Source organism: Amborella trichopoda, chromosome 3, assembly GCF_054954075.1.
Source record: "Amborella trichopoda isolate Santa Cruz 75 chromosome 3, AtrichopodaSantaCruz75HAP2 v2.0, whole genome shotgun sequence".
Lineage (NCBI taxonomy): Eukaryota > Viridiplantae > Streptophyta > Magnoliopsida > Amborellales > Amborellaceae > Amborella > Amborella trichopoda.
In genome coordinates this window covers 48,383,059-48,404,921 of record NC_142338.1, presented here as the reverse complement: position 1 = coordinate 48,404,921, position 21,863 = coordinate 48,383,059, and the positions used below count along the sequence as shown (strand labels likewise).

Sequence of the window (21,863 nt, the reverse complement as noted above, 5' to 3'; positions counted from 1 at the left end):
TTAAAGAATGATTATATAAAACTAATCCAAATGAAACTGAAAATTAATGGAAAAAATGGATTTTAAAAAATCGATTTATACCTAAGGGTATTTTTAAATTTTTAAAAAGATGAAAAAAAATGTAAAAATAAATATTAATGACCAAAACAGTTTCTAATATTTGCCATAATAAAAAAAAAATAGTAAAATATATATATATATTATAAATAAAAATCATTATTTTTGGGATTATATATATATATTTTTTATTGAATTATTCTTAAAATACCAGCCGGGTCATCAAAACCAGAACCGACGAATAGCTGGTTCCGATCTAACCGGGCGATTACCGGTTAGATCGCCCGGTTCTTCTAACCCTGGGTCGTACCTTTTCTAGAGTCATCAAACTGCCATTACCCTCGAGAATCTTTGCTTGGAACTTCTTTTAGCGTCCTCCACATCATCAAAGAGGATGAGGAGCCTTTGGTTAGGCATAAACCTGCAAATAAGGGCGCAACCCCACATTCTCTCACATCATTCCTACAAGTGGGTAGCGTTCGTTCTTCGGAGGTGGGCCAAAAGAGCACATAAAGGCAAGGCCTTGCTAAGCATCTCTTTCCAACCTTTTGTGGCTTTTGTTCCCATGGATATAACTTTGTGATCCACCCCTTCATACACCTTTGTCACTGACATTACTGCTTCCTTCACTGGTGTGGGGCATGGCCTTTAATGTGATCGGGAAACCCTAGCATTACCCTGGAAATGAAACAACTTTGTTTTTTTTTTTTTTTTGGCGCCTGTCATGACCCCTAGTTTTGTTTTATTTTATTTTATTTACTTTTAAATATTTTTTGTATAATTGATTCGGACCGATTCAAATCAATCCAGATTGCCGATCCAATGATCCACTACATATGAATGGAGCAAATTATCCACCCTAAAAATTCAAGTTTTGCAACACTAGTTTGATGAATCAAATCATATTTGAACTTGTGCATATAAAGGAATGTATACATTGATACCATTTATTTGTGGTACGTGAAGGTCACGATCATCTCTAACTATTAAATTTGAAATTTAAATACTTAATAACAATACACAAAAGTTCAAGACAAACTTTATCATTGTACATAATCAACGGCACACTCTAAGCCATTTTCACATTTGATGATTAGGAACATATGTGACCTCCTTGTGTCAAAAGTAAATGGCCTTTTTTTATACTCTCTCTTTTAATAAACATCAAAAAATGGCAAGTCAATTTAATCAATCATTTTCTTTCAAATAATAGTTTAAGCCCTTAACTCATATTAAACCCAAGTAAAAGAAGTAAGTTATGTTAAGCAGACAGTCAATGTAAAACTTCACCAAAATTTCATAAAACAAAATGGCGGATCAAAATTTGTGTAGCCAACCCAAATTGTTGGTAAAAAAATGAGGATGATTTCTTTCAAAAGAAATATTGTCATTTCTTATTCAAAATCTTTTCCATTCAAAATTCTTTTAACAATCAAAATTGATTGCAGAATTTTGAAATCTATTTTAAATTTGAGGCCGAAATTCATCATGTACTAGAATCTGAAATTGCATAAAATTCCAAAACCCATACGAAATTTATGTAAAATGATGAAAGAATTACTACATATCATTGTTAACAACCGAAGAGAAATTCCCAACCAATTCACAGATGAGAACTCAAATCCGAGGCCAATTCTGACAGATTTGAGTTCCATTTGAGCATTCATTTTTAATCAAAAGGCGTTTCAATTTGAAAAATAATATACCAGATTTCACAGAAGGCTCAACGACCAATAGACTAATATTCAAGAGAAATAGGTCTCTATATTATGCAGGCATCTCCCGGATCTCATCAGTTAACCAGGCGATTCTCATTTGACGATTCCCATAGAGGAATCCGCCTGGTGCCCCCAATGATTCAGGTCGAAGAAGTCGAACCCCTTCCCTTCAACCAGGCGAATTTTAAAACGCTATCACATTATATAAAGGAACCAAAGGGTTTACTAGGCTCCTTCGATGAAGTCAGATGAAACCACTTACCCAAAAAAAATAAACATTTGGTCCACATAAAAATATTTTCTAAAAAACATTTTCACATTAAATATTACGTGGGAATATTTTCATACCAATTGGTCATTGTAGATCTTTTCACAACCATTGACAACTAACTAATGCAAAAATATTCCTAACCACATAAGAGAATTTTTTCATGTGAAAATATTTTTTTAGAAAACATTTTCACGTAAACCAAACGTGAATAATTCTATAAAACTGCTTATTTGGCCACAAAAACAATAGAAGCTCTTCACAAAAGTATAAAGTGATTAACCCAAAAGCTCTCGAGCCCTTCATCCAGAGAGAGAATAAAGTGATTAACCCAAAAGCATGGGCTCAGAGAGAGATTAATCAAGAAGCATGGGCTCTGAACTTCCACTAGCATCCTCCACACTACTCTTGTGCTCTTCTTCCATGGCATTTCTCAGCTCTTCGGCCAAATTCCTTTGCTCTTCATCAATCGTATTCTGCAACTCATCAACCTGCAAAAAAAATGGGGCAAAAGAAGCAAAGTGGATAAAGAAAACCAAACTAATAGAACTGGAAATCAGACTGATCACTAATGGACCCTGAATTATAACATTAGATAAATTTGGATTTTACTTTTGGTAGGAAAAAGTAATCTAAATCCCAAAATTGCCTGGCAATGCTAAGGTTGGGTCTTTTTCCTATTTAGCTCAATTATTATTAACAAAGGATTTTAATCAGTCCAAATAGAGGAAGTTTGAACCAAACAGACATAAGGACCATGAACATCTAAGCATCCCTACTTTAAGTTTTAAATGGACACTCCATGTTGTCAATTAAGGAGCTGAAAACAGGGCGGTGTGTCAGGGAAGAGAAGGTAGAATTGCAATTCCAAAGGAATATCAGCTTATTTACTTTGACGCAAAGCATTCTATAGTACATTTTCATATAGAAAAAGAATACTAAAAGCCCCTCAGACTGCCTGATATCAACAACAGACGGTTGAGAAGTGTCATTTCTCTACTCAAAATCCGTCAAAATGTTGGCATCCTATCACAAACAGGAAGGTGCAATAGGATACGGAGTCCCACTGTAAATCCCACAAATACCCAAGTTCTCCAAAACTGACACAAGCAACTTGAAGAATTACAGCAACTCTGGAAATGGAATGTTTTCAGAATAGAAGAAAGAGAAAGAATGGAAAAACATACTATCATTATGGTATCAATATGTAAGAATAAAGGTATTTCATAGATTGTTGTAAACCAAATCCGTCAAAATAAAAGCCGAAACATGTAAAGATCAAAATGTACTATGTGCGTGAAGATCAAGCTGTGCAAATATTAAAATGTAAAATACTTCCCTCCATCCATTGTGTCATCCATTGTGTCATGTATATAAAGATCAAAATTTACTTATGTTGAGGCCGCAATAGTCAAAGAAAACAACTTTGTGTGTGAACATAATCCATCAAATAGATTCATGTATTCTATGTCTAGGAATAAAGACATTATGCTAGAATTGAATTGTGTCATTGATCAGAATTAACCATTAAAACGTAGGGTTTCCCATGACCCTACGGCTCATGGCACAAACCCATATCAATGGCATTGATCCAGTGTAACATGTACCTTCTAAAAAACTAAGCAATGGTATCATTCCTTCCCCTCTTCCAGTAAGTAACAAAAATTTCTCAAAATCAACAAAGCAAGGTTTATTTTAAAGCTTTTTTCCTTTTTTTTCTTTTTTTTCTTTTTTTTCTTCATTTCTTTGCTAACATGACAAAGCATTAATATCAGCAAAGCAAACTCACCACATGCAAGAGCAGAGAAAATTGCTTCTTTCGAAGCTCCAATGTCCTCGAACCAGCAGCATTCTCAGCCTCCAAAACCATGATTTCTCTTTCTAGGTCCGATATAGCTTTTTGAGTCTCCACCCTTGGTGGCTGCATAGCAACAAGCTTCCTAATTGTTTCACACTCCTCCTTGTGTTGCCTCTCTACCTTACTCTCCTCCAATTGTTTCTTAAGCTCCTCGATCTCAGCTCGACCCTGAGATATATCTCTATGTAGCTCTCCTTGAAGCTCATTGAAGTACTCCTTCTCTCTACGATTAGCATCAATAACAGCTTTGCTTTTGAGAAGGGGCAGCTCGAAGCTAGTGACCTCTTGCAAAAATGTTTTGTATAGTCTCTCACAATCCCCATAGTTATCAGCATCCTTATCGATTTCTTGCGCAAAAGCGACGAATTTTTTGTGAAGTTTTTTCAGTGGGGGTTCACCTCTTGTGGTGGTGATGCGTGTGAGCAGCCTGTGTTTTATCACAATGTCATCTTCCAGGGGGCCAATCGCATAGTGAGCGCCAATCTCTTCTCTCCGACCCCCAAGTTTTCTTCCCTTTGCCAACATTGGGTTGTGTTCTGAGGGCCAGAAAACTATACAGCATCAAAGAAGACAAGTAATATTAGCTATTAAGAGAAATGTGCAGAAACCCCACAACAAACAGTAAGAAAAATATCAAATTACAACGAAAACAAAGACCTCAAGCATGTGCGTGCATAACAAAGCAAGTTTTCCATTATGATTCCTCCAAAAAAAACCTTTTTCAGCTGCAACAAAACTACAGAGAGAGAAAACCCCAAATCTTCCAAAACGAAATCCGAGAAGAGAAATCTCTCTCTCTACTGTGGACGATATACCAGCTACAACGAAACTACAGATAGAGAAAACCCCAAATCTTCAAAAACGAAATCCGGGAAGATCGAAGCAAAGAAGAAATAAAAAACCACATCTGAGGAAAACGAACCAACAACCTACCTGGTGAACAAAACCTAGGTCTTGTGCCAGAGAAAGATAGAGACACAGAGAAGGTATTCGCTGTTAAACCATTATAGGCAGGTTCCAGGGGAAAACCCCACCACAAAGAAACCAAGGCCTTGAAGAAATTGCAAAACCCTCACCGCAGAAATGGGAAGTCCAAAACTCCAAATTCACAACTATTTTTGTTAGAGAGAGAGATCCATTCAACAAAAATGCATTACTTTAGTATCGTCCGTCTATCGCCGGGTAAAGAAATATAAAAATAAATAAGAATAAAGAGGTAAAACGAAACCTGAAAATTACCTGGTTATATATCTACCCCACTTTCTCCTAAATTGCGTTTACTTTCTTCAGTCTTTCTGCTTTTCCTCCCGCTGCCTCTGTTCTCTTACGTTTTTTATCTCTCTCTTCTCAAAATCTACCCCATCACTGCCCGATAAGATAGGAAAATTACAAAAAACAAAAAACAAAAAAACAAAAAAAAATAGGAAAAAAAAAAACCCTACTTGCAACTTACCCCGACCTAATTATTTTTCTCTTTTATTTTATTTTTAAAATAATTTTTTTATTTAGACATAAATATTTTTTTCTACACAAAAATCATTTTGACCAGATTTCACGTTGACTTTTAGACTTAGCAACATATTACCGGAGGGCACTAATGTTGAACCGCCTTAAAACAACTGCAGGACTGTATTACCAAACCAACCTTTAGTGCCAGTGTCCTAAAAGTATTACCGCACCACTCTTTACATAGTGCTAGAGTCTTGGAATCGAGTAATATGTACTCCAATGACATGTACTCCAGGCCGCCTTTGCAACAGTTGGACCATGTTCGACCACAATTCACGACCCTACTACCGTAGGGCACGGTTGGATCCCAACTGCCATACTACATTTACTTAACGCTGGAGTCTCTAGTTTTATGGGATAGAGGAGAGTAATGCACTTGCAGAGTATTGGAGTCTCTATTTTGATAGGATAGAGAAGAGAAATGTGTTTAAAGTAAAAGTAAGCGCTGGAGTCTCTATTTTGATGGGATAGAGGAGAGAGATGTGGATGAGGTAAAAATAAAAGAGGATAGTTTACCTATCTTTTTTATTTCTTTTAGTTGAGGGTATCTGGATAGAAAGTATAGAAAAGGGTAAATGTTAGATTGGAGTAAGTTGCATAATAATGTTTTTTTGGGGTTTTTTTGTAATTTTGGCCATTAGTTACTCATCCGTACAAAAAATAAAAAATAAAAATAAAAATAAAAGGAGGCTCACTTGTTTTCTCGTTTTATATCCACCAATTTTTAAAAAAAAATTGGAAGAAGGAAAAAAGTTTATATAGACAAAAAAAAAAAGGAAAACATTCAAATTAGAAAAACGTTTATATAAGGTTGCAACCTCAAAATGTAGAATTACATGTGCACCTAAAAAAATTATCAAAAAATGTCGTTTTAATGTTGAAACTCATCTCGACATCGAGATATACGAATATGACAAGAAAAAAAAAGTTTTTGAATCCTAGAAATAATGCATCTTGCAACATATTATCTGTCTATTTTCAATATTTTCATATATTTATATATCTACTTGATTTTACCCATTTTGGGAGTTCAAATTTTATAATTAGATATAAAAATTCATTTTCAGATAATCCTAAAAATTTGTTACACCAAAATTGCATGTTATGAAAAAATTTGGAAGTGCCCCTTAATTAGATTGTTTAATATTGCAACCTTATAGAAACCACACCCTTTAAATTAAGGTGCACCTCAAAAATTTATCAAAAAAGAGTTGTTTTTTATGTTTGGAAAACTTTCTTAGTGATCATCTCACAACAAGATGCATGTATAGGAAAAGAAGAAAAAAAAAAAGATTTTGAGTCAAAAAAATAATGCATTCTGAAACACATTATCTAGACCATCTATTTTCAAGATTTTTACATATTTATAAATCTATTTATGCTTAAAAGAAAAAGTTTATATAAAACCGAGGATTTAAACAAATGAAATTAGAGCCCACCTCAAAATTTTCACTAGAGGATGTTGTTTGGAAAATAGTGCATCTTGTACTGTATTTTTAGACCACCAATTTTCAAGATTTTCAAGTTTTTATAGATCTACTCAATTTATGTTATTTTTTATGTTTTAAATTTTTTAATTAAAAATAAAAATATATTTTAAGACTATCACTAAAAAATTTAATGTTAAAAAGAGCCGCGGCTTTATGGAAACCACACTCTATTTTATTTTTTATTTTTACTCTTTACCCGTGAGCAGTGCTTTTATTCCCTAGGGTTCCTGTCCTTTCCAGCAATAAATATCTTGAGAACATTTACGAAGTTTGACTTTTATAGTAGAGGATTTTACGTTTATATATTACTTTTTGAATGTCACAATTATTATTATTTTGAAAAAGAAAATTGATCAAAAAGGCTCATGAGAGATGATAGGTATTTTACTTGTAAATGTTCAACTCATGATAATGTGTCTTTTGATAGGTATTTTAAAATCGAAAAAAGTTTATATAAAGTTATAGTTTTATTTGTAGCAATAAGGTTGTAGTAATCTATTTTATATATTTTATTTGAACGGTGTACATTTGAACATTATCTTAAAATATATATAATGTATTGACACTATCATAAAATACGTATCAAATCTACACCGTCTATATTACGCCTACAAACAAGTTGTATACTTGCCCCCACTAAAAAAAAAAGGAAAAATTTAATCTGGGTGCCTTAAACAATCAAATTAAAGGACACCTCAAAAATTCACTAGGTCGTTTTGATGCCAAAAAATCATCAACTTAATATGTATGGATATAAGAAATAATGGATTTCAAGTCTTGAAAATAGTGCATCTTGCAATGCATTTTCTAAACAATCAGTTTTCAAGATTTTTAAGTGTTCATAGTACTGCTCGATTTACACTATTTTTGAAGGATAGTTATACATGAAAATAAATTTTCAGGCCATAACCAATATTTTCAATTTTTAAACACTCTTTTGATACCATTTAAAGATGCGCCTTACTTTGATTGTTTAGAGCCTCAGCCTTATACAAACCACACCAAATAAAAAAAAGCGCTTTACAAAAATAAATTGAATTTTGAGTTCTCCACAGCATTATCTCACCCTCCAAAATTTGGATGATCCATGTTCAATCTTGAAACCATACTTTTTCTTTATTTTCTTGGTTTAGTTTCCAGGTCCAAGAGGTTACATCCTCTAATTTTGGGCCCAAAAGGTATTCTTTTTACCTGAAAAAGGAAAGGGACATTATACTCCCTTAATGCACTAATGGAAAATGTTTACATGCTTTATGCTCATTGGCAGGTTAAGTATATAGAAAATAGTGGAAAATGTTACTATGCTCCAAGCCTATGAACCCATTGTTTGTGTATCGCAACCTGCTATGGTACACATAAGAGCAATGGTACAAGTGCATTTATGTCCCAATAAGCCACAGACCGATGCCCAAAAACTATCATTTGATCATCAATCCTATATGTGGCTAGATTTACTTAAACCTTTTGCATTCGCAAAAGTTTTTATAAGGTGTCAACTTTCTTATTCAGAAAATAAGATGCACCTCAAAAAGTTAATAAAAAAAGATTGCTCTAATGCTGGAAAACACTCTAATAGATCATCTCGAATCGAGATGGATGGATATGAAAAAAAACAGATTCCAAGTTTTAAAAATAATGTATGTTGTACTACCATTATTAGGACCATCCATTTTGAAAATTTTCAAGTGCTTATCAATATGCTTGAACCATTTTTGGAACTTTAAATTTTATAATTAAGGGTAGAAATAAACTTATAGATCAAAGTTTTATGAAAAAAAGATTCCAAATTCTAAAAACGTAGCATCTTGTAAACATTATTTGAACTATCCATTATGAAAAACTCAAGTGCTTGCAAGTATGCTTGAACCATTTTTGGAACTTTACATTTTATAATTACGGATGGAAATAATTAAAGGTTTTCTATAATTTGTATCATCGTCATCATCAACCAATCAAGAAGCATTCATGTTCTCCATCAAAGTTTTATGTAACTTAAGGGCATCTAAGTCTCCGGCGTCCTAAACCTTGTTCAGCATTCCACTACCCTACTCATTCATGAAGTATGAAGCCCTTGGGGCACTTTTTCAATAGGGACCTGGCCCTTTTGACGAGTTAAATGCCCTTTGGAAAGGTTTCCTCTAAGCATCTCTCTCTCCCCCCACCCCTAACCATATGGTAATTTCTCTCCCCTAATCATATAGTAAGGGAACAAGCAGATCCATCTGAGATGAGCGAATGTCAAAACTTTTAGGTGGTGTTTGTGTTGACAGTGCAGGATTATTATTGATTAGCATATTAGATGCAACCGAAAGCATACGATCGGTATTTTTTATTGTTAGAATAAGTGGATTTTGAGGCCTATAATATAGCCCACCTTTCTGATTTTGCAGACTAAAATCACATAGGGAGCACTAAATGTTCATCTCAGATTCACCACTCTCCAAAAGGGTAAACCGATTCTTCTCTGTTTCGAGTTTGTCGCACCAAGCATCTGAACAACTTGGAGAAAAAAAGAAATCTATCAACTACATGCAACCACATATCAAAATAAGAGAATAATAATGCTCCCTCAGCTGCCAATGGAGGAAAATCAAAACGACTAAAAAATGTAGGCAAAGGAAGGATCAGTTATAACAGGAAAAGGGAATGAGAGAAAGGGTAGACTGTTGATTCCCTTTCTTGTGTGAATCCCTACTCAGTACAGAGAAAGGGTAGATGATAATTCCGTTTCTTGTGTGAATCACTATTTACCAATGTACTGAAAATTGACTTGGTACTCGAAAATTGGCCAAGGCGAGTTATTTGGGTGAGTTAAAGTAACTCTCTCAAGTCCAGCCTATATTTAATAATAAAAATAATAATAACAATAACAAATACAAACAATATTTTATATATAGAACCTCGCATTTTTCTTACATCAAACAACAAAAGGCATATTGGTTTGGCCTGCCACTCATAGGATGCCACCTTGCATTGTGTCTTAGGTTCGATCCCTGTGCACGTGACAGGGCTGGAACCCTCACAAGGTTAAAGAGTCGGGCATGCTAACCTGATGGCCATTTGGTTTTTTCTTAATTAAATGGACATATTATATATAACTCAGATAATGGGTGTACGCAGAGGATGAGGCCGACTAACTAGGCCAAGTCCGAGTGGACTTGATCAATCGCTGTACATTGCTATTTACTGATTTGATGGGCATGCTAACCTGATGGCCATTTGGTTTTTCCTTAATTAAATGGACATATTATATATAACTCAGATAATGGGTGTACGCAGAGGATGAGGCCGAGTAACTTGGCCAAGTCCGAGTGGACTTGATCAATCGCTGTACATTGCTATTTACTGATTTGATTACAGTGTGAACAAATAAAGTGCAATACTCAAATGGGAACAGAGCTGCCTTGCCATTTCTCCGTTGCTCTATTTGAAGAACTTGAATCGCTTCTGCAAACTAGCCCTCTGAGACCCACCAAAAGATGCTTCAGAGAAGGGTGCCAGTCATAAATCTATGCTGCAGAACCGATTTTGCCATCGGTCGGAGGCGATAATCAGGATTCAGCATAGCCTACAAAAAACATGCGCAAATCTCATACTCTAAGGTACCAACTTAATACATAATTTACAACACCTACATTTATAGACATTCATGGAAGAAAAGCAAAACAGTTAAGCATGCAAAGCATACAGTCCAGTTCTAAATATAGATGGTTTAAGGTTCTGATAACCACCTGTAGTAATTCCCAACCAGCACCACCACCAAGATCCAAAAATTTAACAGCTTCTGACATCCGGTCATCCGCTTGACAGTACCTACAAATATATGAATGGACAAATCAAAACCCCAAGGCAAATAAATTATGTCTTTGGTAGATCATATCCCTCTTTGTAGTTATATCACAAGGACAGATGGACTGGGTCCAAAAGTTTAATTCCTTGGACAAGACTTATAATCACATCAACAGAATTATAGATGTGGAAATGCATTGTTAGGTATATAAAGTTATGGAATCTGTGGGAAAGTAACAAGTAAAATGACAGAATACAAAACAATGCAATCGAGAAAGGGCATTCCTCTGAAAATACACTAGTCATCTCCACTATCACATATTTGCCGTAAATTATTCTAGTATAAGGATATTTTGATCATTCATACTGCATACAATCTCTCATTTATTCTATTCACCTTGGTGTCACTTATGTTGAATTTAATGTCAATTGTCAAATGGCCCTAATTTATCTCCATTACTCATTAGTAAGGACCATTTGTATTCCTCATAAGTTCACAAATCACAATTAGGAAAATGTTTTCGAAAAGAACAAGTTAGAGATCGCAAACAATACTAAAAATATTCTTCACTAAAGAGTGATGGAGGTCAATTAGGGCCGTTTGACAATTGACATTAAAAAAAAATATTAGAAATCCTTGTTGTTCAGAGATTATTAGAAAATCTTATTCACACTGCATCTAAGGGCCTGGTACTGTTCGCAACAGTTCAGTCAACTACAGGTTGTAGGGGAATATTAGAGTCAAAAGCATTTCTCCCATTCAAATTCTTCAGGGGAGAACACAAGCATATTAAGTCTGTTCGGACATTTTTATTTTATTTTTTCACTAGTTCCTAAGGGTCAGAAAAATCACCTCTTCTTTTATTGTTAACTCAAAACTCATGCAGTGCAATGTTGTGCCCACCAACAAGAAGGGTTTCATGGTTTTCATTTTGGTTATTAAGAAGATAAAATCCATCACTATATCACATTTTCATTTCTCAACATTGTTATTTTCATGTTATTCTCCAAGATAAATTCATGATAAGGCACAAGTGAAATTCTCCTATAAATCCCTTCTACCATCATGTATTGCATCCTTCATACATATCCTTAAAGCACCAAAATCACCATCACTGGGTTTCCTATGATATTCATGCATACACATAGAGGTTGGCGCCTACTTTGAAAACATGAAGCATGTTTTGTCCAAAGTTGGATAACCTGGGTTCAATACCAGAAGAATGGCATATAATGGCCATTTCCATGCACAATCAAACAGGGCATTTATCAAAAACTTGCTCTAAAAAATATCAAAATGTAGGCCAGCAATTTAGTATCCACAACCTAGTTGGAAATGGCTTACAAAGATGCCAATCTGCTAATTATATAATAATATATCACTCAAGCATCAGGTAGTGCACAAAAGGAAATGAGCACGGGTCACTGATGGGAAGCCAAAAAATGAGAGAAAACAAGTAAAGAAGAACACATGACATCAGACGCGTCATCCTGATGATCTCGAAATTATAATGTAAGTGACAAGCCTAAGACTTAATACCGCCTAATACAATCCAAACCTATCAGCTACATATACAAAACACCCTAGCCAACACCTTACGGCTAACCAGATACTAAGGCAGAAAATCAATTACAGATTCAATTTGAAGAGCCCAATGACATTGCAACAGGGTGTCCTCGTATAAGGGAGACATACTCTCTTGCAGCTTCTAGGTTAAGCTGGAATGTGCCCTCAAAAAGCCTCTGCACACGCAATACACATAATGTTATCACGGGTATTGAATGCAACATGAATGCTACATAATGACGGCCACAATACGTTATGCAAAGGATAAGTGGCATGGCTACATAATTAATTAAATCAAGATTTACCATACGATTGCATAATTAAAGATTTATGAGTTACTTGTAAAGACGGGCCATCAATAGTGCCGGCTTCACAAAATGGAACAAAGGCCAAGTATGCAACAAGCAAGCCTGCTTCATATCTGTTTGAGGAGACACAAAGGAACAAGGTAGAAAATACAAGATGAGAAAGGCCTTTATACTGAAATTCGTTAACTTTTCAATTATTTTGGTACTTAATAAAAATCCTAACTCTTTAAAAAACATGTCCTTAGGCTTCAAATCTTAATTAAGATTCCCAAAGCCTAAAAGAAAAGGCTAAATCTCAATTCAAATATCTGAAGGTCCTCACATATCATCTGCAATTCCGAAGGCTCTTTTCTCAAATGAAGAAAAAGCACCAGCAGCTAATGCCCTACGCCATAATGCCTCTGAGAGTGGTCGTGGATCTGATTCCAAAGATGAATACCTGGAACCATTTCGAAAGTTATACCAGATCTACGACCATGTTGCCTAAACCTAGCTCATTTTATGAACAAGGATGAATCAACACATGTGAAGGAGCTATAAAAGAAATATCTCGATTGTCCTTGTCAGATGCGTCGAGGCAAGTGCAGTATCTGGAGAGTGACATGAGCAGACTTGAACATGAACTGAAGCACAAAGCAGTGCATGCATGATCTTCATAAACAAATATCTAGATTAACGAATAAAAAAAAATGTAAGCCCTCAATAACTATTCAGTTCGTCATAAAGATGAACGCATTTTCAGATTCCATAGTTTTTCATCACCTTTCATCTTATTTTGATTATACCCATCAACCCAAGTAAATTAACAAATTATATATTATTGCCCTTCGACCACACATCTATAGTCATCATTTGCCCCTTTTCCATTCTTGAAGAAACTTGAGATCGACCTTAAACTTGTTAAAAAAATTTCCACGTCCTTTTTGCAAAGGGGCACCAAGTACCATTTCAGCTTTCAACTTTTCCATTTAATATATACATCAATCAAGATTTAAGAAATCTAGAATAGTGAATTTCTCCTTTTCAAGTCAAAGGAAAATGGCAAGACTATAGTCATCTGACCATAGTGTGTGAATGTTTTCTTCTTCTCCATTCCTTTAAGGGATCTACATTGGATCAAAGGACCACGAAACTTGTGAAATTTCACCGCCCTCTTCTTCACCTTTTCCACTTATGCATTCGAAGGGATTTGTGCATTCTCATCCTATCCCAAGCTACAACAGCTCCATTACAAGCTCTGAATTTTGATAATTCTATTGAGTATCTCCTTAATCAATCATCAACGGTGAACCTTATTAAAAATGTCCACCTCGGTCCTCTTCCACATCAACAACTTTAACACAACAGTTTTGTTGTTCCATAATTATGGATGACCCAGAGCTTAAAAGAAATAAACCTCAGGCATTATTGATGCACCCTGAAGGGTGTCTTAAGGTTCTTCACCCCCCGGCATTCAATACCGTGCTCAAAGCCACTAGGAATCATTCCATAAATACCATGCTCAAAGCAACCTGAAATCATTCTATAAGGTTTTAAGTTCCTCGTTTTTCAAAAAGTCAAAACTCATTTTTTTAGATCTAAATACTAAACATTCCCATGCCTAAAACCTTTGTTTTTTATATATTAGTTTCTTACATTTACTTAAGATTAAATTACAAATAATTTATCATATTCAATATTAGTAATTTAATAGAATACTCTCCCACATTAAAAACCACTTTTGAGGTAGGTGAGAGACACAAAAAAAGTTCCAAATCACCTCCAAAACAAAATTCTCCAAATACGATTGGATTTGGAGCTCCAAATAGCATCAAATCCCTTAGATCCACCGCCCATTCAAAATGCATGGCCAGATCTGGGCTTCGTTTTTCTTTTTCAATAAGCCCAGATCTCATATTGGGTTGACAATATATTTGGAGCATTCTTGAAGCTCCAAGATAATTTTTGTTTTTATTGAAAATCTGGTTTCGTTTTTCAAAGTGACGTCTCCTAATAAGATTTGATTTGGAGCTCAAAAGAAGCTCCAAATCACTTAAATCCACAGTCCATTCAAATAGATGGCCTAAATTTGATTTGGCAGTCACAATAGATTTTGGAGCCCCAAATCAATTATTTCTTCAGGAGCTAGTTTGTGGAAATGAGGTGACTGACATGGCATTCTTTTGATCTCTCACCACCTCAAAATTGGTTTGTGAGGTGAGGGAGCATTAAGTAATACTGCTAGCGATGCACAAAAAGTTCTTCCAATCGTGGAAATTTCATTAATCATGTATTTGGATGTGGATAACCATTCTATTTAGTTTTCTAGCTTCTTTTACTTTTCTCATAAACAAACATTGAAAAGTTACCGATTTTCAGGCCAAAGTCCAAAAGAACACAGTTGTGTAGGACCTGAGTTGTGATCTGTGTTCAACTTCTTGAACATTTGTTGAAACCTTTTGCTTTTGTGATACCAGACCTTCCTTAACTTAACAAACCTTCTGTAGGGTCCATTTATCAATAAGAGTACCAATTGTACTGAGGAATGCAACAGGTACAGAAAAAGCACTTGATGCTATGATAGTTATTATGTGGTTCATAATGTGCTCTGTTTCAATGGCAATAACTGCTAATTACAGCTAAGCGAATTTCCTTAACATTAAAATGATATAAATTACATGGTCTGAAAATACATTATAAATCAAATTGGACTTCTGGAGCAAAGATAAAATCCAGGTGACCTACCTTATGTCAACAGAGAAAGCCAAATCACGAATCCGAGGCACAAGGTAAGCTACATCTTTCTCCACTATTGTGCTGACAATGACAGGATGGTTTGTAAAAGAAAACAGTGCCATAAGAAACATCTGACATTTGTTAAGGAATATGTGTGAGAAAGTTGAATACAGTAGACGTACTTGAGAACAATAGAAGCAGGTCCAATACTCTGATGCAATCTATCATGGTCATGCATGTAAGAAAGACCATTTATAGCTCCTCGAAGAATCTTAATAACAAAAATTCGCCTGCGTTTGATAGTTATATCCACATCAAAAGGATTCCAAAACTTCGCCTCACCCTGAGAACGATTTCTTGATAGGGCTTCACTTGTGATATTCCCATAATCTGCTGCACTAAAATTACCATCATTACGAAAGGCCAGCCACTGCACACAGCGCAGGATGGTTTCAGCAACATGTAAACAAGTAACAAAACATATCTTACTCTACAGAAGATAAGAAATACCTGCTCCCCAGTTTTCGTCTCAAAACCACCCAAGAGTATCTGAATATTCTGGCAGATATCTTCTGAAGCATCCTTGATGAAATTGTAAAATTTGAGTGAATAATAGGGACTGAAAAATGTAAAATTTGGGTCGAAGTATTGTTGTGGAAACCAACAAATATTTGGTTCATAAGCCATTGTCTGTACAGTATACAAAAATGTTCCTAAACAATTACATTGCCATTGACCCTAAGTTGGAAAAATGATAGCAACATGCATTTCCAGAAGTCACTATTATCGAAGGAAGCATCAAAATTTCTTTTAGTGGAATAGATTTCTGATTTCTTTTAGTTAAATAGATTTTTTAGCAAACATGCAATGAATTCAATCTGCGACAAGAAACCAAACACCATTTCGTCATAAAGAGCGCAAGTGTCACAAACCTTTTGTAAACGACAAAATACCCTAATGTGTTGCATATTGTCCATCATTTAGTCATAATCTCATTACAGGCCCAGAATTCTACGAAGCAAAGGCAGGCATGATCTAATGCAAAAGAAAAGAAGAAAAATAAACATTTCTCCCTGGTCAATTAAATATAAGCTAACCTAGCCATGCATACATGTATGATACATTCACTGATGCATGCATCCATGAATATGTGCATATTATCGGCAGTTGCATCCACGAATATGTGTATATTATCTGCAGTTGCATATGCATGTGTTTCAATGTCTCTATGTGTGTGTTTGTATCTAAAATTGTGAACACACAAAACACATGCACACAGAAACATCAGTCAGCCGGGGAAGCATGAGAAGCTTACTTGAAGAAATGCATGAGCATCTAGCTCGTTTGCAGCCATCAGATCTGCTTCTTGCCCACCAATCCGTTGTCCAGGATAAACCTAGAAAATGATAAAAACAATTTAAAATAGAAAAACTAGCCAACAATAAAGAAATGAGGATGTATAACCTATAAGATCTGTAAAGCTCATGCTATAATGGAGTCATGGATTTCAATTGGTTTCAGCTGTTCAAGAGAAACATTGAGATTTATGTCAAGACCTAATGTTATCTATGAACTATGATCAATGATCATGGCGATCACAATATCAAGCTCCCCCTTCTGTCCCACTTCCTACAGTGACAACACCTAGTATGTATCAACTGCTCCCGGCCGTGTGCTCATCAACTTGTTAGCAAGCTGGTCAGCCCACACAAAGCGCATGTATATAAGCACCCAATGCGAGTCAGAACCCAAGTAGACTACATCATCCTACATAGGAAAAGAGGTGGGCGACAGAGGTAGACCAGTGGAGTGAAAATGAGTGGAAACAAATGAAACCTTGGTGGAAAGAAAATAGGAAAATCATATACCGCAGGCTAGGTTTGTTAATATATACCGTTACTATCATTGTAACTCATGTTTTTGTACACAAGCCATACTTGACTTATGTTGTATAATGCTATGCATTTTCTTCAGTATCACCAATGAATGTAAACTTGTTGTCATGAATAACCATATTAGTAATTTGGATCAAACCTTCATAATATTACAGAAATATGCATCTTTGGGACTTGTGCACCCCTCTCTGAACTAAGGGGCTTGAAGCACCCCCCATTACCCATCCAAATCATCTCTCCCGCCCTCCCTACTACCTTTTCAATTAATACTTGAACATCATTCATCTGTGGAAATGTGTACAGTTGTACCGGGAGTACTGACAGTCTGAAACATGTACATAAATGGGGAGAAAGAGAGACTATTAAGAACCAAAACAAATAAACAAAGACAAAGCCTTACTACACAAAAAACACTCTAATAATCAGTTCCCATTGTTCTCTATCATTGGCCATTAAATCAGCTTCGTTAACTGCTCACCCTAAAACCTTTCATCATCATTGTAGTATCTTGCCCCATTACTCTAGCTCTCCCTTCCTATAGGCACATGCATTCATACACCTTTACCTACTCTCTTGCCCCAGCCCTGGATTCCTCACCATGTAATTTTTCTTTCCCTACAAATAGAGAAATCTACCATATTCCCAGTAATAGAAAAGCAATCCACTTATTACTAAAATTATGTGGATTACATGATATGGGAACTATTCAAGTGAAAGCCAAATGAGAACAAGGTAGCAGTTTTGTTTGAATATCAGGTTAGAAACGACTTAGAAGTCCCACTATTCAAATAGTTCAGCTTCAGGCCATGCCAGCATAAATAGGTCCAACTAACTCAAGAAAAATACAAAGCATAGCTATGCCATTCATCTGGAAAAAAACGTATTCCCTTCTTACTTAGCACTTTATCTGCCTCTTAGTAAATGAGAAGAGTTTTCAATTTTGCAGTGATAAGAGCTTCAAGGATCCTGTACAAACCGGATAATGAGGTGGCAAGAACCATGAAAGAAATCAGGAAACACAGGTCTAGCAGCCATGGACTTAACAAGCTAACTGTTTATTGCCTGTTACAATATTGTCTCAAAAGCAAAATGAAATGATTCAGGCAAGGCTCCTCAGGCTCCATCAAACAATACTCCCAGCAAGTGCAGAATAAATGTTCTATTCCAAATGTCTTTCCAATATAAGAACCGAGCACAAGTGCATACACCCAACTCACTACAGTTACTGCACTATAAGAACCGAGCAAAAAGCTAATCATCGCCTTCTATTAGATGCTGAAACAAAATCCCTAAGAACTGAACAAGAGTTTGAACATACTAGAAAAGAAATTTTATCATCCCTTTATAAACAAAAAATACTAGAATATTTAGAACCTGTAGGATAAGATAGAGGCAGATCAAATAGGAATAGCATAAGAACAATTTTATAAACTCAGTTTATAAACATATACCTTAAAGATAATCCGAGTTCCCTTCTTAGGACCTCGAGTTATTCTGCCATCATAAAGCCTGCAATAAACTGCCATGAATTATTTTAGTCCAGGACATACTAGGTCTTTAGAACAGTAACATATCTTGCAAGATAACAGGCAAAGCACCTGATCTTCACAGGGCCTTCTCCAACATCTTGAAGCCTCAATCGCTCGATGCTATCCTGAGAAAACTCAAGATCCGGATCCTCTAATTTCCCATCACTAGAAAGACCTCCAAATTTAGGAGGTGAATAACTGCAAAGTAATTCTGGAGCATATCAATGTCAACTCTCAATAATTAAAGTAAGGTTTATGTCCAGACTCTAGAATCTAGATTTAAAACACAACACAACTAAATATAGTGAAGTCCATTGTGGCAAATATTTGGATGTCCCCACCCTTCAAGGGGGCCGTCACTTGGTGTGACGATAAAAGGCTCCGGTAGCCAGCGCAAGAGCGCGAGTTCGAGTCCTAAGAGCGGCCACTTTGTTCATAAAAAGCCAAAGGTTAGGACCGTTTCCATCTCACTCTTCCCGGGACCCTGCGTCAGCAGGACCAGCACTGGGTAGGGCCCTTACAGCCCCACCTTCACTTCATGAGAAAGGGAGAGTGCTGCTAAATGTATTTTGAAAGAAATTGTCGCTCAAATGCACTAAATTCAATCTCAATAAAGCTATTTACCATCAACATCCATCTTGCAGAATTGTATCAATGTGAACTTTCCTCTATGGGTAGTGTAGGCATTAGTCAAATTGGAGTCCAGAGAAAAGATGCAGGGGTACCTAGGAATAACAAGGAAAGAAAACTAATACAATATAGAGTTTCGTCCAAAAAAAATATACATAGAGCAAATAACTCCAGAAAAATAATACAATATAGAGTTTCCCTGAAAAGAAATATTGAGCAAATAAAACCATATCCACAATATTATTAAAATCAAAGAACGTAAATAAGCTGGTAAAGGAAATTTTAATGCATTCAAAATTTTACTTCAAAAATCATCATTGAATCAAACGTGTTAAGTTATCATTCAAACATAAAACACACTACTTCAAAAAAAAAATTGAAAACAAAATACTATGAAAACCAAATCAGAGAAACTACCATCGAAATATCAACGAATTACCCACTCCTTAAAACCAATACAGAAATACATTTGGTTTAATTATCAGGTATCACAAACACCCTCACTCCAAAAAAATGCAGATAATGAAAACACTAGAAAAACATGGAAAGTTTCCATTGCTGCAAAGAATTCAACAAACCCAACAACCTTACCTGGTAACATTCATGTATCCATAGCTTCCAATGAACCTCCCCACTTCATAATCATCCGGGTCCATAATCAAGCTAGCCTTAACTCCTGAAACCCTAGTCCGATGGCTCATTTTATATCCAGAACCACGAATTGAAGTTTCTAGATATAAAAACTTCAGTCTATTTCTATAGCTATGGATTAGGGTTTGTGGCTCAAGAATCTTAATACAGGATTCCAATCTACGTCTATGGCCATGAATTAGGAGTTGATGATCGAACTCCCCTTGCCTGTAAAAACTTAGGGTTCCATTGATGGAGAAAGAAAAGGAAGCCATTTTTCGTTTTCACTGAGCTCTGATGTGGTTTGAAGTTTACCGCCGGACCAGAGGATCAGGGTTATTATCAGTTAAAGAAAAAGTGACCGCTTATGTTTGGGTGCGGTTTATATAAAGCCGAGGCTGTAAACAATCAAAGTAAAGCGCACCTTCAAATATTGTCGAAAAATGTGGTTTCAATACTCGAATTCTTTGTGATAGCCTTAAAATATATTTTCATCGGTAATTATAAAATGTAAAGCTTAAAAAGTAGTGTAGATCGAATAGATCTATGAAAACTTTAAAATCTTGAAAATTAATGACTTAAAAATACAATATGTATTATTTTCAAAACTTGAAATCCATTTTTTTCTCATGTCCATACATCTTGAAGTCCAAATGATCAATTTCACTATATTTCAGTATCAAAGCAACTTCTTCTAGTGAAATTTTTGATGTGCGCCCTAATTTAATTGTTTAGAGCCTCGTACTCATATAAACTTTTTCCCTTATAGATTTTCACGAACTAAATTATTTTATAACGAGTAGAAAGTTCCTTCCACCTTGATTACTGCCATAGTTATTCATGTGCTGTTTTTTATTGTTTGAGGATTGAAAAGATGATGGATTTAATTTCATACTTTTTTCTCATCTTATTTGTTTGCTTGATATAAGCCTGGGAAATTAAGTTCACATCAAGTGGTCTAAGACTACAATAATGGTCATGGAGGTCATGGCCATAGGAATGCCGAGATGAAATGAATGAACAAGAAAATCCACAACTTGATGGAAATAGTTGAAAACTTATAGCACAAACAAAGATCGCAATAACGTACCTCAAACAATATGAGATCTATGATGTTAGATCTATATCATACGAGTTTTTAGAGATCAACATACATCAGAGCCTGACCATGAGTGGGAAAGATCTCATATTGTGCTTGATCGTTCTTATGGGTTCGACACACAACAGCATCGACAAAAGTATAAATCTAAATACTTGAGCAACTAACAAGCCAAGGCATGGACCATGAGGAATCATGTTATTGGCACCATGATACAAGAAGATCCCTGTTAAGAGAGTTTGAATTAGGGTTTATAGTTGACTTCCTTAAATTTTGTGGAACTCTATCCAAGGACGACCATGGAGAAATTCTCATCAAATGGTTTCCAGATTCAGCAAGTCACAAATGAGATTCTCCACCAATCTTTGATGAAGATTTGGGTTTTGTGAAAAGTTGAACTTCTAAGTAATGGTTGGAGTTTGAAGAAGGTAAATTATGTTTTGATGAGGCAAATGGTGTTGATGTTGATGTTGATGTTAATGTTGATAATGATGATGATGGTGAAGATATAGAAGGGAAAGAAATCGCATTACCCATAGCAATGTTAACCATTCATATTTCTAATCAGAGGATTTCACGCCCCTTAATGCCTGCTACTAAAATCGATTGTGTCAAAACCCTTAGCCATTTATTCAAATATATTTTAATTGGACCTATAGCCCACATGATCCTGGTTCGAGCTTCAATTTTTTGATCCAGCAGATTATGCATATTTGTCCATTTTAAAATTTGAGGACGAGTTTTATCCAATCAGTGAAGTATGTTGTAGATAAATTCCATGAAGAAAACTAAATTCAAAGT

The 21,863-nt window shown here is 35.4% G+C and overlaps 2 protein-coding genes across 14 annotated transcripts; both read right to left on the bottom strand.

Moving 5' to 3' along the window:
* Window positions 1–1,957: 1,957 nt before the first annotated feature.
* LOC18443802 (THO complex subunit 7A) lies at window positions 1,958–5,250 on the bottom strand. 2 transcript variants are annotated; one of them, XM_011628604.3, is made up of 3 exons: window positions 5,141–5,250; window positions 3,833–4,452; window positions 1,958–2,534 (listed from the first exon to the last, which is right to left on the bottom strand). In XM_011628604.3, the coding sequence occupies exons 2-3, from the start codon at window positions 4,424–4,426 to the stop codon at window positions 2,400–2,402; spliced, it is 729 nt and encodes a 242-aa protein (XP_011626906.1). In that variant the 5' UTR covers window positions 4,427–4,452; window positions 5,141–5,250; the 3' UTR covers window positions 1,958–2,399. The 2 variants fall into 2 exon arrangements, with proteins under 2 accessions (XP_011626906.1, XP_006854046.1); XM_006853984.4 differs by lacking the exon at window positions 5,141–5,250 and adding an exon at window positions 4,835–5,024.
* Window positions 5,251–10,123: 4,873 nt separating this feature from the next.
* Window positions 10,124–20,276, bottom strand: LOC18443803 (Protein kinase superfamily protein). 12 transcript variants are annotated; one of them, XR_016051404.1, is made up of 12 exons: window positions 19,925–20,276; window positions 18,773–18,901; window positions 18,626–18,683; window positions 16,595–16,675; window positions 15,790–15,861; window positions 15,462–15,709; window positions 15,289–15,360; window positions 12,887–13,003; window positions 12,596–12,677; window positions 12,324–12,432; window positions 10,632–10,713; window positions 10,124–10,468 (listed from the first exon to the last, which is right to left on the bottom strand). XR_016051404.1 is itself a non-coding variant. In XM_006853985.4 (12 exons), the coding sequence occupies exons 1-12, from the start codon at window positions 20,236–20,238 to the stop codon at window positions 10,385–10,387; spliced, it is 1,386 nt and encodes a 461-aa protein (XP_006854047.2). In that variant the 5' UTR covers window positions 20,239–20,276; the 3' UTR covers window positions 10,124–10,384. The 12 variants fall into 12 exon arrangements, 3 of the variants coding, with proteins under 3 accessions (XP_006854047.2, XP_020529020.1, XP_088717176.1); XR_016051411.1 differs by having other exon boundaries at window positions 12,386–12,432; window positions 15,462–15,669; XR_016051409.1 differs by having other exon boundaries at window positions 15,790–15,851.
* Between the last annotated feature and the right edge of the window lie 1,587 nt (window positions 20,277–21,863).

Excerpts from the sequence above, each read along its gene's own strand:
- LOC18443802 (XM_011628604.3), bottom strand. The coding sequence starts at position 4,426 with ATGTTGGCAAAGGGAAGAAAACTTGGGGGTCGGAGAGAAGAGATTGGC. Across the intron at positions 2,535-3,832 it reads TTTCTCTGCTCTTGCATGTG|GTTGATGAGTTGCAGAATAC; the intron begins GTGAGTTTGCTT and ends TTTTTTTTGCAG.
- LOC18443803 (XM_006853985.4), bottom strand. The coding sequence starts at position 20,238 with ATGGCTTCCTTTTCTTTCTCCATCAATGGAACCCTAAGTTTTTACAGG. Across the intron at positions 15,710-15,789 it reads AGACGAAAACTGGGGAGCAG|TGGCTGGCCTTTCGTAATGA; the intron begins GTATTTCTTATC and ends CGCTGTGTGCAG. Across the intron at positions 13,004-15,288 it reads GCTTTCTCTGTTGACATAAG|GTATTCATCTTTGGAATCAG; the intron begins GTAGGTCACCTG and ends AAATGGTTCCAG.